Raw genomic sequence first — 14,333 nt, forward strand, 5'->3', positions numbered from 1 at the left:
ATCCAGCTCTGGGAGAAAAGCCCTGATCTGTGGCACCAGATGGTTTCTTTGGTGTGAAAATTCCCACCATGGCTGACTTAGAGCTAAAAACCCAACATCAACTGCATGTCCTGAGGTTTTGACAAGGGCTCTCGGGGGCAGCCCTGACCGCTGGGTGTGAGCAGGCTGAACGCAGGCAGGGAACCTGGGGTGAGCCCGGGATCTGAGCTGCCCACTCCCCCGTGCTCAGAGCCTCAGTCCCCACTCCTGAGGCCTTCCCTGAGCGCGCGGCAGCCAGCCTTGCGGTGGGATGTGACGAGATGCTCTAAACTGAGCTCCTTTGCTTGTTTCCTCTACTCTGTGCTTCAGACATGGCTTCACTTCAACCTAGGTTTCGACCTCTGCCTCAGTGTTAGGTGAAACCTATCTACATCCATGCGAAGCAAAAGCCATCTTAGTTTTCCACAAAACTGAAAACCGAGTATGATCAGAACAAAAGGCCTTCTGGACAACCAGCCGACCGCCTGAATAAAGGAGGAGCAGGGGTAGGGGCTGTCACCGCCGCTCCATTCTCATCAGCCTGCGTGGCCCAGCCCTGCCCACCGAGGCCAGACCCCGCGAGGCATCCACACCCCGCCCCTTGCTTCGCCAACTGCTCCCATGGACCTTGGAGCCCCGTGCCAGGCCCAGGCCTGGACTTACGCAGCACTGGCCCTGCAGCCACTCTCTCACCAGGAGCCCCAGGTGCCATCCCCACCCTCTCTCTCACCAGGAGCCCCAGGTGCCATCCCCACCCTCCCACTCACCAGGAGCCCCAGGTGCCATCCCCACCCTCTCTCTCACCAGGATGCTCCCAGGTGCCATCCCCACCCTCCCACTCACCAGGAGCCCCAGGTGCCATCCCCACCCTCTCTCTCACCAGGAGCCCCAGGTGCCATCCCCACCCTCCCACTCACCAGGAGCCCCAGGTGCCATCCCCACCCTCCCACTCACCAGGAGCCCCAGGTGCCATCCCCACCCTCCCACTCACCAGGAGCCCCAGGAGCCATCCCCACCCTCTCTCTCACCAGGAGCCCCAGGTGCCATCCCCACCCTCCCACTCACCAGGAGCCCCAGGTGCCATCCCCACCCTCTCTCTCACCAGGAGCCCCAGGTGCCATCCCCACCCTCCCACTCACCAGGAGCCCCAGGTGCCATCCCCACCCTCCCACTCACCAGGAGCCCCAGGTGCCATCCCCACCCTCTCTCTCACCAGGAGCCCCAGGTGCCATCCCCACCCTCTCTCTCACCAGGAGCCCCAGGTGCCATCCCCACCCTCTCTCTCACCAGGAAGCCCGAGGTGCCATCCCCACCCTCTCTCTCACCAGGAGCCCCAGGAGCCATCCCCACCCTCTCTCTCACCAGGATGCTCCCAGGTGCCATCCCCACCCTCTCTCTCACCAGGAAGCCCGAGGTGCTGTCCAGCAGGCAGCGCACACGGCAGACGAAGGAGCGGGTCAGGAAGGCCGAGTACTCGGTGGGCGGGTCTGCGCCCCCTTCCTGGGCCCGGAGCAGCCTCCCCAGGACCGCATCCTCTCCTGGGCACAGACGGCGGGGACCAAGGAGAAAGCAGAAACACCCTGGTCAGCAAGTTCGTGGTGCCAACAGCAGCTGTTGGCACGTAACGCACAGACCTCCCTCCCGGAGCACCCGCCCCCTGCCCCTCGTGAGTGTCCGTTAGCTCGGGCTTTTGCTCTGAGCTTGTAAAGCTGGTCGGCGTCTGGCACTGCGTCTTCTTTACCTGTAGGAGGCGACCCACGCTGCCATGTGAAGGCAACCCACGCTGCCACGCGAAGGCATGCTGGAAACTCCTGGAGTTCCTGACCGCTGTTGGGGATGTGCGGTAGACCCAGGACCCCGTCTCCCTGCACCGCACCCCAGGCGCAGCCACTCGCCCTGCCCCCCGAGCTCTCATCTGCTCTGCCATCTCAGGGACCTGGCGCCTGCCTGGCATGTCCAATGGGCAGGGGCCGCAGATCTGAGGCACCTCGGGGGTCCTGCCCACAGGGGGCAACGTCCCTGAACAGACAGCAACATCCGGGGGACGGTTTCAGGCAAATCTCAGGCAGGCGGAGAGAATTTCCTAGAAGACGTGCATCAGAGGAGGAGTGTGCGAAACTAGAGACAGGGTCCCTGGCTTCTGGGCCTCACGCCCTACAGTGCAGGAGACACGGCGCCCTGGGAGCCGGAGCGCCGCCTGGGGAAGCCTCCTGAGAAGGGGTGGGGGCGCGCGGGAGGAGGTCTCCGAGGAGGAAGGGGCGTCGATGGCACTTCAACGGGAGGAGGGGAAAAGGGGCAACCCCTGCGGAGGCGTCCATGCGTCTCAGGAGCCTCCGAGTCTGCCTCAGACCAGGGCCCCCAGGACCCACCTGTCTCCGAGAGCAGGGGCTGCCCGCACCCTGCCTGAGGAGGGTCCATGGCCCAGTGCAGCTGCCGGCGGAAGTCCTGGCGGTCATCCACGTGGATGTAGTCGTAAATATTCTGGTGCATCACGTCCGTCTGGAACACGAGACAGTCATTTTAGCCTTACCCCGAGGGAATGTCCACACTGTATTCCAGGGTTAATGACCACAAAAACATCTCCTCCATCTGTCAAAGGCAAGTCACACCCGTGAAGAGAAAGTCCCTCCCCACAGGAGGCAACCAACACTGCCTGGACCCCAGGCGTCCAGCCCACGAAGTGCCCCCCAGGCCAGGCGGTGCCTCCAGGGGCAGATCAGGGGCTCAGAGATGAAACTTCATTTGGGATCAAGATTCCCACTGCTCAAAGCTGACTCCAACCGCATCGAGCTGTGTGCTTAGGTCTGGTCACCTTCCAGCCTCTTTGTGACACTTGGATCCAAAGTTAATTAGGGCAGCACACCTGTATGGTGAGACAGGGCCGGGCTGGGGTCCCCAGGCCTGACTGCTGCCCCAGCAGGATGCTGCAAGGACCCTCCGACCCACAACCCTCTCTCTGGTCCTGGGTCCCCCCACCTGCTCAGGCCCTGAGCGCAGAGGCCGCCCCAGTGCCCAGGTCTACGCTGGGACCCCGCAGCCCGGGGCACCAAGGCCCTGCCTCGGGCTTTGAAGGCAGACCTCAGCGGACTCGATTGTCGGCGAAAACATCCAGAGTGTCGACGCCACCGAGGCTGATGCACGTCTTCCCATCTGAACTGAACGGCATCGCTCATTCACCCCTGGGACCCCCGTCCCGCAAAAGCCCCTCGGCCCCTTCAGCTGGCCCACTGCTGAGTTTCATTGTTTCTCAACTGGGTCACTGTAAAAACCAGACGGAGGAAAAGTTCCTGAGGATCAAGGCTTCACAAATGAGGTTACCTTCTTAGGAAGTAATAGGCAACCTCACTCAGAGTGGATGGGGGGGCCACAGGTGAGGGGGAACTCAGGTGAGGAGGGGCCTTCAGGTGAGGGGGGCCTCCAGGTGAGGGGGGCCTCAGGTGAGGGGGCCTCCAGGTGAGGGGGGAGCCTCCAGGTGAGGGGGGAGCCTCCAGGTGAGGGGGGCCTCCAGGTGAGGGGGGACTCAGGTGAGGGGGTCTCCAGGTGAGGGGGGAGCCTCCAGGTGAGGGGGGAGCCTCCAGGTGAGGGGGTACTCAGGTGAGGGGGCCTCCAGGTGAGGGGGGAGCCTCCAGGTGAGGGGGGACTCAGGTGAGGGGGGAGCCTCCAAGTGAGGGGGCCTCCAGGTGAGGGGGGAGCCTCCAGGTGAGGGGGCCTCCAGGTGCGTGAGAATCAGAAGGCGCTGCAGGTGTCAGCAGGAGGAAGGCCTGGTGCGTCCCCGTGCCCTGTGAGTGGTCCTCATTCCTGCCAGAGCCCTGGGCAACACTGGCCAAGGACCACAGCACTTCTGGCCTCAGCGTCTGCTTCTTTCTGTGAACCCTGTGTCTTAGACTGTGGGGGGAGTGTGCGCACATGGTTAGAGTTTAGCCTTTGAGTTAAAATCACACTCATTTTCTACCTTCCTGGGGTTACCTGTTTCACACTCAGGGGCCACAGTGACAGAAGGAGCCTGAGGAGAGACGGTGCCCGCCTGGAGGCTCCCCTTGCCTGGAGGCTCCCCTCTCCTGGAGGCTCCCCTCGCCTGGAGGCTCCCCCTCGCCTGGAGGCTGCCCCCTCACCTGGATGACCCCCCTCGCCTGGAGGCTCCCCTCGCCTGGAGGCTCCCCCTCGCCTGGAGGCTGCCCCCTCACCTGGATGACCCCACTCGCCTGGAGGCTCCCCTCGCCTGGAGGCTCCCCCTCGCCTGGAGGCTCCCCTCGCCTGGAGGACCCCCCTCACCTGGAGGCTCCCCTCGCCTGGAGGACCCCCCTCACCTGGAGGCTCCCCCTTACCTGGAGGACCCCCCTCACCTGGATGACCCCCCTCACCTGGAGGACCTGCCTCACCTGGAGGCTCCCCCTTACCTGGAGGACCCCCCTCACCTGGATGACCCCCTCACCTGGAGGACCCCCCTCACCTGGAGGCTCCCCTCGCCTGGAGGACCCCCCTCACCTGGAGGCTCCCCCTTACCTGGAGGACCCCCCACCTGGATGACCCCCCTCACCTGGAGGACCCCCCTCACCTGGAGGCTCCCCTCACCTGAAGGCCCCCCTCACCTGAAGGCTCCCCCCTTACCTGGAGACCCCTGTCATCTGGAGGACCCCCTCACCTGGAGACCCCCCCCTCACCTGGAGACACCCCTCACCTGGAGGCTCCCCTTCACCTGGAGGCCCCCTCACCTGGAGGCTCCCCTTCACCTGAAGCCCCACTCACCTGGAGCCCCACTCACCTGGAGGCCCCCCTCACCTGGAGGCTCCCCTTCGCCTGGAGGCTCCCCTTCGCCTGGAGGCCCCCTCACCTGGAGGCTCTCGGGTCATAAGGGCATGTCCCATAGTGAAGCTCTCCTCATGCAGTTTTGTGATGCAGGCGAAACGCAGAATGTGAAATGTGCCCACATTATAGTCCCGCCGCTGCCCCACCCAGTCGGGACTGAGAACCCTTCCCTCCGCCCTCCTCGGAGGCAGCCACGGCACAGACCCCGCAGCCCCGGCGGGTTCTGTTCTCAAATGGAGCCCTGTGCCCTCCGTGTCATCTCAGGCGGCGGCGCGGCCCCTGGTGCCTGAAGCAGGCAGCGCCTCGGCCCCTCCGTGGCGCGGCTCTCCGCCGTGATCACGCCGCCGCCGGGGAGTCCCTCCCTGCCGGCCGGGCCTCTCACCCGCGCGGCTGCTGTGTCTTCCAGGGCGGTTCTGCTCGGCTCGCACCCCGGACTGGAGCGTGGGCCACGGGCTGGACAGGGCCTCGGCCCCAGCGGAGCACGCCGCCAGCCGCCAGAGTGAGCGTGCGAGCCCAGCCGCCAGAGTGAGCGTGCGCGCACACCCGCCCCAGCCGCGTGCGAGCCCAGCCGCCAGAGTGAGCGTGCGCGCACACCCGCCCAGCCGCGTGCGAGCCCAGGCGCCAGAGTGAGCGTGCGCGCACACCCGCCCAGCCGCGTGCGAGCCCAGCCGCCAGAGTGAGCGTGCGCGCACACCCGCCCAGCCGCGTGCGAGCCCAGCCGCCAGAGTGAGCGTGCGCGCACACCCGCCCAGCCGCGTGCGAGCCCAGGCGCTCCGCGGCCTTGGTGAGCCCGCGTCCCCGCGTCGCGGTTTCTGCTTAACGTGTAGTCGGCGCATCAGGAGGACTAATGAAGCGGAGCGCCTTCCCACAGATTTATCCGTTTTCAGATGAACGCATGCGCACGCACCGCCTGCCGCTGTCCTTCTCTCGCCCCTCCACAGGGCCGCCCGGCCGCCCCGGCACCTTCTGCACCCTCCCGGACGGGCGTCCTGCCTCGGGTGGACTCCTTGGCAGGCAGCCTCCCCACTCCTGGGCCTGCTGCGCTCCTCGCGGGTCTGACACAGCCGGGTCGGTCAGTCTCTCCTCACGGTCAGGCTTTACGGCTTCTGTCCTCTCTGTGTGCTTGTTCCTCAGATACCTCCTGACTCTGTCCTGTCATCTTCTAGAAACTTCCACCATCTCCCATTGACTCTGCGTGGTGTGAGGTAGGTGTCAAGATTCATTCTTTTCAAGAGGATCCAGTCCCTGAGGCACCATTTACTGACAAGACCAGCGCCTGCCCACCCCTGGCAACATCGGCTTCACTGTGAACCCAAATCTGCTGTGAACCTCCCCTGTCTTTTGAGGCCGTGTGTCCTTCTTTGCACCGACCCCACTGGTCTCAGCCACTGAGCTGGACATGAAGTGTTGTGTCTGGGACTGTATGTCCCAGAGATCATCAATGCCCTCCCTCATGGTGCTGGCTTTGCTCAGGTCTCTGCATTTCCAATCAGCTTGGCAGCACAGTATTTGTCCTTTGTTGCTGTTGTTAAGTCGCTAAGCTGTGCCCGACTCTTAGCGACACTATGGACTGCAGCCCACCAGGCTCCTCTGTCCATGGGATCTCTCAAGCAAGAACACTGGGCTGGGTTGCCATTTCCTTCTTCAGGGATCTTCCTGACCAGGGATTGGACCTGTGTCTCCCGGCTTGGCAGGTGGATTCTTTTCCACTGAGCCACCAGGGACGCCAGTTATTCTATAACTTGATCAGTCCCCTTTGTGATAATATTAAGTCCTCCAGTTCACAGCATATCTTTCCATTTTCTTGTAGTTCAGTTGCTAAGCCATGCCCGACTCTTTGCGATCCCATGGACTGTAGCACACCAGGCATCCCTGTCTTTCCATGACTCCTGGAGCTTGCTCAAACTCATGTCCATTGAGTCGGTGATGCCATTCAACCATTTCATCCTCTGCCACCCCCTTCTCCTCCTGCCTTCAATCTTTCCCAGCATTAGGGTCTTTTACAATGAGTCAGCTCTTTGCATCTGGTGGCCAAAGTATTGGAGCTTCAGCTTCCGCGTCAGTCCTTCCAATGAATATTTGGGACTGATTTCCTTTAGGATTGACTGGATCTCCTTGCTATCCAAGGGACTCTGAAGAGTCTTCTCCAACACCACAGTTAGAAAGCATCAGTTCTTCAATGCTCTGGATCTTTAAATTTCTTTAAATAATGCTTTGTATTTTCTGAGCGGAAGTACTACGTATGACTTGCTTGACTCATTACTAGGAATTTGGTGTTTTTCCATCTTTCTTTGATGGATGGCATTTTCCCCTCCATGGTTTTGATTAGAGGGAAAGACTGTGCTGATGTCTGAGCGCTGGGCATCTCTCACTGTAAACTAATAAGTGGGCACTGAGGTCCACATAGTCCCTGGCGAGTTTCAGCAGAGCCCGAGGGGCACCCTGCTGCCCCATTTGCCTTCTCCGCACACCTCAGGTAATCCACGAAAGGGATGCACAGGGTGGGTCTGCGGCTTAACTGACACAGGAGGAGATCGACTTGGAGGAGGGCAAGCAGAGCTGGAGGAGGCTTCGCAGATCAGGCTGGGTGTTAGGCAGAGAGGTGTTAGGCTAGAGCAGAAGGCGTTAGACACAGAAGCCTGGGGGATTACTGTGCATGGAGCCACAGAGAGTCGGACACAAATGAACAGCCAACACACACACACTTAAACGCCGACACTTTCTGGGATGAGGAAACCGAGGTCGTGGCAGTCAGCCTGGCTTCCCTTCATCTTTCCTAATGTCTAGGGTTTGATTCCTACAAATGAGGCCAAGAAGAATAAATGGTGAGGGATCTGAGAAGCAGGGGACACGGATGTGTCAGCTGCTCACGAGCACAGAGCAAGCCCGCTCTGGTCTGGCCAGAGCGTCTCATCTTGGCTCCGAACCACCCTCCGAAGAGTCGAGAATAAAAGCACAGCCATTTTCACAAACAGCTCATTCCAGCAGTGGCCATCTTTGCCTTTTGTGCAGAGAGAGCGCATATCCGCTCTCCATGCCCGTGGGCCCTTAACTGCTTCCTGCCACAGGCCCTCACATCCGTCCTGATTCACCTGGGGATGAGACGCTCCCACTGCTGACCTCGGAGAGAATGGACAACCTCTTGCAGCAGCAAAGGCAAGGGCAACTAAGACACACACCTAAAGCCCATTTGTTCATCTCAAAGAGCACTGGAGCGCAAGACGCTGAACCGGGGCGCTCAGCTGGCTGCAGGAAACGGCTGGTTCCTGACTTTTTGTAAAGCATTTTGCCCAAGAAGCCGACAATAATAGCACAGGGCTGGTCTAATATGCTCATGAAATGTTTTACATAGACTAGAGGCACTGCCTGATTTAATGGCATTTGGAAACAATTTCCTTATAATAAAAGGCAAAACTTTTTTTTTTTAAACTTCTAACACTTCAGAGGAAATAACCGAGTTCCAAGAAAACAAAAGCTCCAATTAGCAAGTTCAGACCTGGAATCAGGTCTCTACAAGGCACCTGCATTTCCCACTGAAACCCAACCCCGGGGGTGAGACCTTCGAATTACACAGCCAAAAGCAGGTGGTCTGGGTGTCCCGAGAATTTACAGAGCAACTCAGGCAACAGCGATTGGGGCAAAAAAAAAAATTCTCAGCTGGCACAGGCGAGCACATCACATTTCTCTAGATCCAGGTGCTGCACACGACGCCCAGGGGCGCGAAGAAGGCTTCATTACTTGGGGCTCGAATCGTCGGGCCCACGGCCTCGCTCTGCCCTGGCGGGCCTGGGAGAGGGGCGCCGCTCGAGAGGGGCCCGGCCCCGTGGCGCGGCCCCTGCGGAGCGACCGCGGAAGGAGGCTTCGCAGGACGCAGGACGCCGGCAGGCGGAGAGGCGCTGAGCGTGCACCTGGAGGCCCATCTGGCAGCTCGCGGGGGAGGCCGGCGTCTAAGGGGGGGAGCCGGAAGCCCCCGCAGGCAGCCCGACCTCCGGGCTTCTCTCCCAACCCCCGGCCGGCGGCTGGCCCATCAGGAAGATTTTCTGTATTAACTGCACGTCTTGCCCCCCATCGCCTTCCTCGCTGGGCTCTGACCCGAGTGCTGCGAATGTGTGGCCTGGCCCGCAGAGGTGCCCCGGCTCCGTGGGGTGGTCTCCAGCCTCCAGGCAAGCACGCCAGTGGGTGGGCCCCTTGGTGGACTGTCCACCTCCCAGAGGCCACCGTGGCCTTGCGGGAGAGGGGGTCTCAAATGCACTCCAGGCCCGGCTCAGCCCCACTGCCCTCCGCCCACTGTGCCTGCGCCTCTCTGGCTCACCCTGTGTCTTGAAGCCCACAGTCCTTCTATAGTCAAGTGTTGGAATCACTGCACGTTCTGCCCCCGGATGAGGCCCTGAGCACACACTGCATTCTGGGTTTTCCCAGGTTCTGTCTTATTCTCTCTCGAATCCACCTGTTTTTATCTTGCATTCCTCAGGGAAGGTGCCAGGGCTGGCAGTTGGTGGCTTCCTGGAGTTTATAACCCTGTGCTGTGAGCTCCCTGCAGAGGGCTGAGGGGGCGGGCAGGTGTTTTCTTTTGGCGGGGGGCGGCCACACTTATGCCCGGCTTGTCCTCAGACCCCAGCCACCCAAGTTGCAGAGCCAGGAGGTTTCACCAGCGTTTGACTCTGGGCTTGGATTGCTCGTGAGACTTTTCCCTCCCAGAGGCCAAGCCAGGTCCCACTTCCTTTCCTGGGGCTTCTCACTGAGCCACCTCCTTGGACCCGGGGTTGGATGGACTCCATCCCGCTCTGCCCTGAGGTCTGGAATCGTCTAGGCTGTGCTGACCTGGGGCAACATTCCGGGTGAGCCATCTGCACACCAGCAAGAGCAATTCTGGAGCACACTGGATCCTGACTGCACGTCGCATCCGGGGTTTGAGGCACTGAGGTGCAGCTCAGGACAGGCCCCTGCCTGGCCCTGACCAGCCTCTCGCTGCGAGGAGGGCAGAGGTAGGGCTGCAGGTGCAGAAGTCGCTGCTGTGAGACCAGGGACACCCAGGACGCCGGCATGCCTCTCACCGTGACCCTGAGCCCCAGACAAAGCCGGGTGTGCAAAACCTCATCTGACAAAAGGTCGGTGATTTAAAAAAAGAGAAAGTTTGATTTAGAGACGTTTTAAACCTTGAAGTTTGAAAGTTCGAAGTCCTTGGTGGCCCAGACAATAAAGAATCCGCCTGCAATGCAGAGGCCCGGGTTTGATCCCTGGGTTGGGAAGGAATGGCAATCCACTCCAGTATTCTTGCCTGGAGAATTCCACGGACAGAGGAGTCTGATGGCGACAGTCCACAGGGTCGCAGAGTCAGACATGACTGAGCAGCTAAGCACACACACACCTTGAAGACAGCGCATGCCTTCAAGGCAGCGGGCCCGGACTGCAGGCGGGCCGAACCGCAGACGGGGCCGAACCCCAGCAGACGGGGCGCTGTGCTCACCTGGTGGAAGCCCAGGTAGTCCACGATCGTGGCCGACGCGTAGAAGATCATCCCTTCCGCGCTCACCACCAGAGCGAAGCCGTGGAGGGACTGGAACAAAGAGAACACAGACATCACTCGCATGATCTCACCTCCATGACATCACCCACAGTAAAAACTCCAGGCAGTGGTTCTGTTTGGGTTTTCAACCTTTTCCCCCGTGTTGTGGTCTGAACTCATAACCTCCAGAAAGGCCCACTTTTAGTTTTTTATGGCTGTTCACAAAATGTCCTGAGCCAGCAGGTGACAGGAGAACTTGGTCACCGTTTATCAGGCTCATGACTTGGGCTCTTTTTCCAATGATCATCAGATGATGTTGTATAAAATACAGACATCGCCACAGTGAGATGAGGCACACCGATGCCTGGAACAACAGGGACGCCCGCGCCACAGGTGGGTTCCCCGTCCTCCTCTATACCACGTTCTGGTGTGACAGGAATTCTTATCATGAAAAAATGTGGAGCTCCATCCAACAAGGGCTATTTCTGTATCTGCTGAAACCATCACGTAGGTTTCCTCTAGTACATTAATGCAGTGAGTCTCACTGACAGATTTTCTGATGGCGAATCACTCTTGCCTATGGAGGGTAAAGCTTATCTGATCATCGTTTCTAGTGTGCTCTTGGAACTGACGCATTTCACTTGGGAAATATTCATCTATATTCAAGGAAACCCACCTGTAAGCTTCTCTCTTGATTTTGGTGTTCAAGTGTACCTAATCATCCAACATCCTTTCCCTTTTTTTTCCATTTTCTATACCCACTTATTTATGATGAGGAAAACGTATTCCTAGAACATCTGGTCCCCTCACCTCTAAGATCCTCCAGTCTGGGTGCATTCTGGGGAGATGCTGAGTGGGAAGGGGGTGGATTTCAGTGTCATTATTCACAATGTCTTAATGATTGCTAAATCTGTCACTATTGTGGCAGGCACTGTGTTGGGCTCAGTTTAACGTTCCCCTTTTTTTGAGAAGCAGGCCCTCCAGCCCCTCCTGCACAGGCTTCCCAGGGCCATGGCGAGTGAGGGTGCACGAGGGACCACAGGCCCGTGAACACCTGCTCAGTGCCCACCCCGTCAGCCAGCTGTCTGCCTGCCTGTCTGCCTGGCATCCCCCTCATCCTGACAAGGAAGACAGCAGCCCAGGTGGCGTGGGTCCTGGTGAGTGCAGGCGCCACGTGTGGAGCGGCTCACTGTTTGTGCCACCCCCTGCAGGCGGGCAGGAGCAGTCTGACTCTCTGGGGCTAGGGCAGAGCGGGAGGTTAGGGAGGGTTAGGCAGCTGGACGCTTTAACATGCAGACATTTAGAGACTTTGCATTAACTTCCATGAAGCTTGCAGCTATCAGCAATACATTGTAATATTCATTTCTCTTAATCCGTGACCATTCTGGGTACTTCTTTCTTTTTTCTAATCTTTGCCAGTTTTATGTGATAAATTATAATGATAATTATAATTTTTATTCTTTGATTATTAATGAGATCGAAACCATTTCACACATTCACTGGTAGCTTGTATTTCCTTTTTGGTAAAACGCCTGTGCGTGTTACGCGCTGATTTTTCTATTAGGATTTATAAATGTCAATTTCTAGGAGCTTTCAAATGACTGGTATTGAAGATTTCTAGGGACCCAGGATAATGTTGTTGTTCAGTCTCCAAGTCATGTCTGACTCTGCGACTCCATAGACTATAGCCCACCAGGCTCTTCTGTCCTCCACTATCTGCTGGAGCTTGCTCAAATTATGTCCATTGAGTCAGTGATGCCAGCCAACCACCTCATCCTCTGTCGTCCCCTTCTCCGCTTGCCCTCAGTCTTTCCGAGCATCAGGGTCTTCTCCAGTGAGTTGGCTCTTCCCATCAGGTAGCCAGTATTGGAGCTTCAGCATCAGTCCTTCCATAAAATATTCAGGACTGATTTCCTTTAGAATGGACTGGTTTGATCTCCTTGTAGTCCAAGGGGCTTTCAAGAGTCTTCTCCAGCACTGTAATTTGAAAGCATCAGTTCTTCAGTGCTCAGCCTTCTTTATGGTCCACCTTTTACGTCCGCACACGACTACCACTAGCAAAACCATAGCTTTGATTAGACAGACCCTTCTCGGCAAAGTAGCATCTCTGCTTTTTAATAGGCTGTCTAGGTTTGCCATAGCTTTTCTTCCAAGGAGCAAGTGTCTTTTAATTTCATGGCTGCAATCAAGGTCCACAGTGGTTTTGGAGCCCATGAAAAGCAAATCAGTCACTGCTTCCACTTTTCACCTTCTGTTTGCCATGAAGTGATAGGATAATGGCAGCCACCTAATCCAAAGCCTCACACTTCTAAAACCTGATGGAGAACCACAAGGACAGGTAAATCTGCACCCCGTCATGAGAGGACACACAGAGGTGATGAACTGCAAGTTACATATAATCAGAACAGGCAACGTAAAGTCTCAGTAAGCTTACGACGACTGCTTCAAAAGAACAAAGTGTGTAATTCCTCCTCAAGAAACTAGAGACAATTAAACACAATGTAAGGAGAAGGATAAAGCACAAGCTGGAATCAAGATTCCAGCATCAACATCAATCACCTCAGACATGCAGATGACACCACCCTTTTGGCAGAAAGTGAAGAGGAGCTAAAGAGCCTCTTGACGAAAGTGAAAGAGGAGAGTGAAAAAGCTGCTTAAAGCTCAACATTCAGAAAACGAAGATCACGGCATCTGGTCCCATCACTTCGGGGCGAATATGGGGAAACAATGGAAACAATGACAAACTTTATTTTCTTGGCTCCAAAATCACTGCGGATGGTGACTGCAGCCATGAAATTCAAAGACGCTTGCTCCTTGCAAGAAAAGCTATGACCAACCTAGACAGCACATTAAAAAGCAGAGACATCACTCTGCTGACAAAGGTCCATATAGTCAAGGCTATGGTTTTTCCACTAGCCATGTACGGATGTGAGAGTTTGACCATAAAGAAGGCTGAGCACTGAAAAATTGATACTTTCGAACTTTGGTGCTAGAGAAGACTCTTGAGAGTCCCTTGGACTGCAAGGAGATCCAACCAGTCCATCCTAAAGGAAATCAATCTTGACTATTTATTGGAAGGAATGATGCTGAAACTGAAGCTCCAATACTTTGACCACCTAATGCAAAGAGCCAACTTATTGGAAAAGACCCCGATGCTGGGAAAGATAGAAGGGAGAGGAAAAGGGGATGACAGAGGATGAGATGGTTGGATGGCATCACCGACTCAATGGACATGAGTTTGAGCAAGCTCTGGGAGATAGTGATGGACAGGGAAGCGTGGTGTGCTGCAGTCCACGGGGTTGCAAAGAGCTGGACACGACTGAGGACGGAGCAAGAAGAAGAAGAAGGAGGGAAAAATTAGAAGTAAGAGAAGAAACAGCGAAAACTCTTAAACTAGTTAAATAATAAAGATTGTTACAAAGTGGAAAATTGCTTCTTTAAAAGGATTAACAAACTTGATAAGCTCCTAGAAGATTTATCAGGAAAAATACGACTGACACAAGGAATTTTAAAGAATACATCATTACACACCCTACAGACGCTAGAAATACAGTGAGGAAATATCAAAAGTGATACTCAAAAAATTACATAATTTACCAGAATTAACCCATTAGAGATGGAAACCCTGAAGCACAATTTCTGTAGAAGAAACAAAGTTATCGAGGCACGAACCCAGGATAATGAGCCTGACCCAGATGCTTTAAAAATCTCTAAAAATAAGATAATGACAATGCCCCCTAAACTGTCTCAGAAATAGAAAGTGAAGAAGATTCTCTCATTCTTAAGAACTATAACATGGACAGTTAATTCTGATACGGAAATTCAATAAAAATAAAATTACAGACTTTGTCTATTGATGCCAAATATGCTAAATAAAGTATTAGCAAACAGATTTCAGTTTCACATTATGAAAAGAATACATCATGATCAAATAATTTATTCTAGGAATGCAAGCTTGGCTCAATATTGGGAAATTCATTGATATAATACACCAAGCTTATTG

General features: G+C 56.3%; 1 protein-coding gene across 4 annotated transcripts in view; it reads right to left on the bottom strand.

The window, feature by feature from the left end:
• The window catches only part of AHRR (aryl hydrocarbon receptor repressor), an 85,934-nt gene that overhangs the window by 13,790 nt on the left and 57,811 nt on the right, over positions 1-14,333 (bottom strand). For 3 of the 4 annotated variants that reach the window (XM_042234002.2, XM_042234001.2, XM_027979965.3), the window contains exons 5-7: positions 10,292-10,381; positions 2,388-2,517; positions 1,420-1,556 (exon numbers count right to left, since the gene is read on the bottom strand). In XM_042234002.2, coding sequence (XP_042089936.1) covers positions 1,420-1,556; positions 2,388-2,517; positions 10,292-10,381 — 357 coding nt within the window. The remainder of the gene's footprint in view (positions 1-1,419; positions 1,557-2,387; positions 2,518-10,291; positions 10,382-14,333) is intronic. The other variant, XM_042234003.2, reaches the window with a different exon arrangement.

Source organism: Ovis aries, chromosome 16, assembly GCF_016772045.2.
Source record: "Ovis aries strain OAR_USU_Benz2616 breed Rambouillet chromosome 16, ARS-UI_Ramb_v3.0, whole genome shotgun sequence".
NCBI classification, from domain to species: Eukaryota; Metazoa; Chordata; class Mammalia; order Artiodactyla; family Bovidae; genus Ovis; species Ovis aries.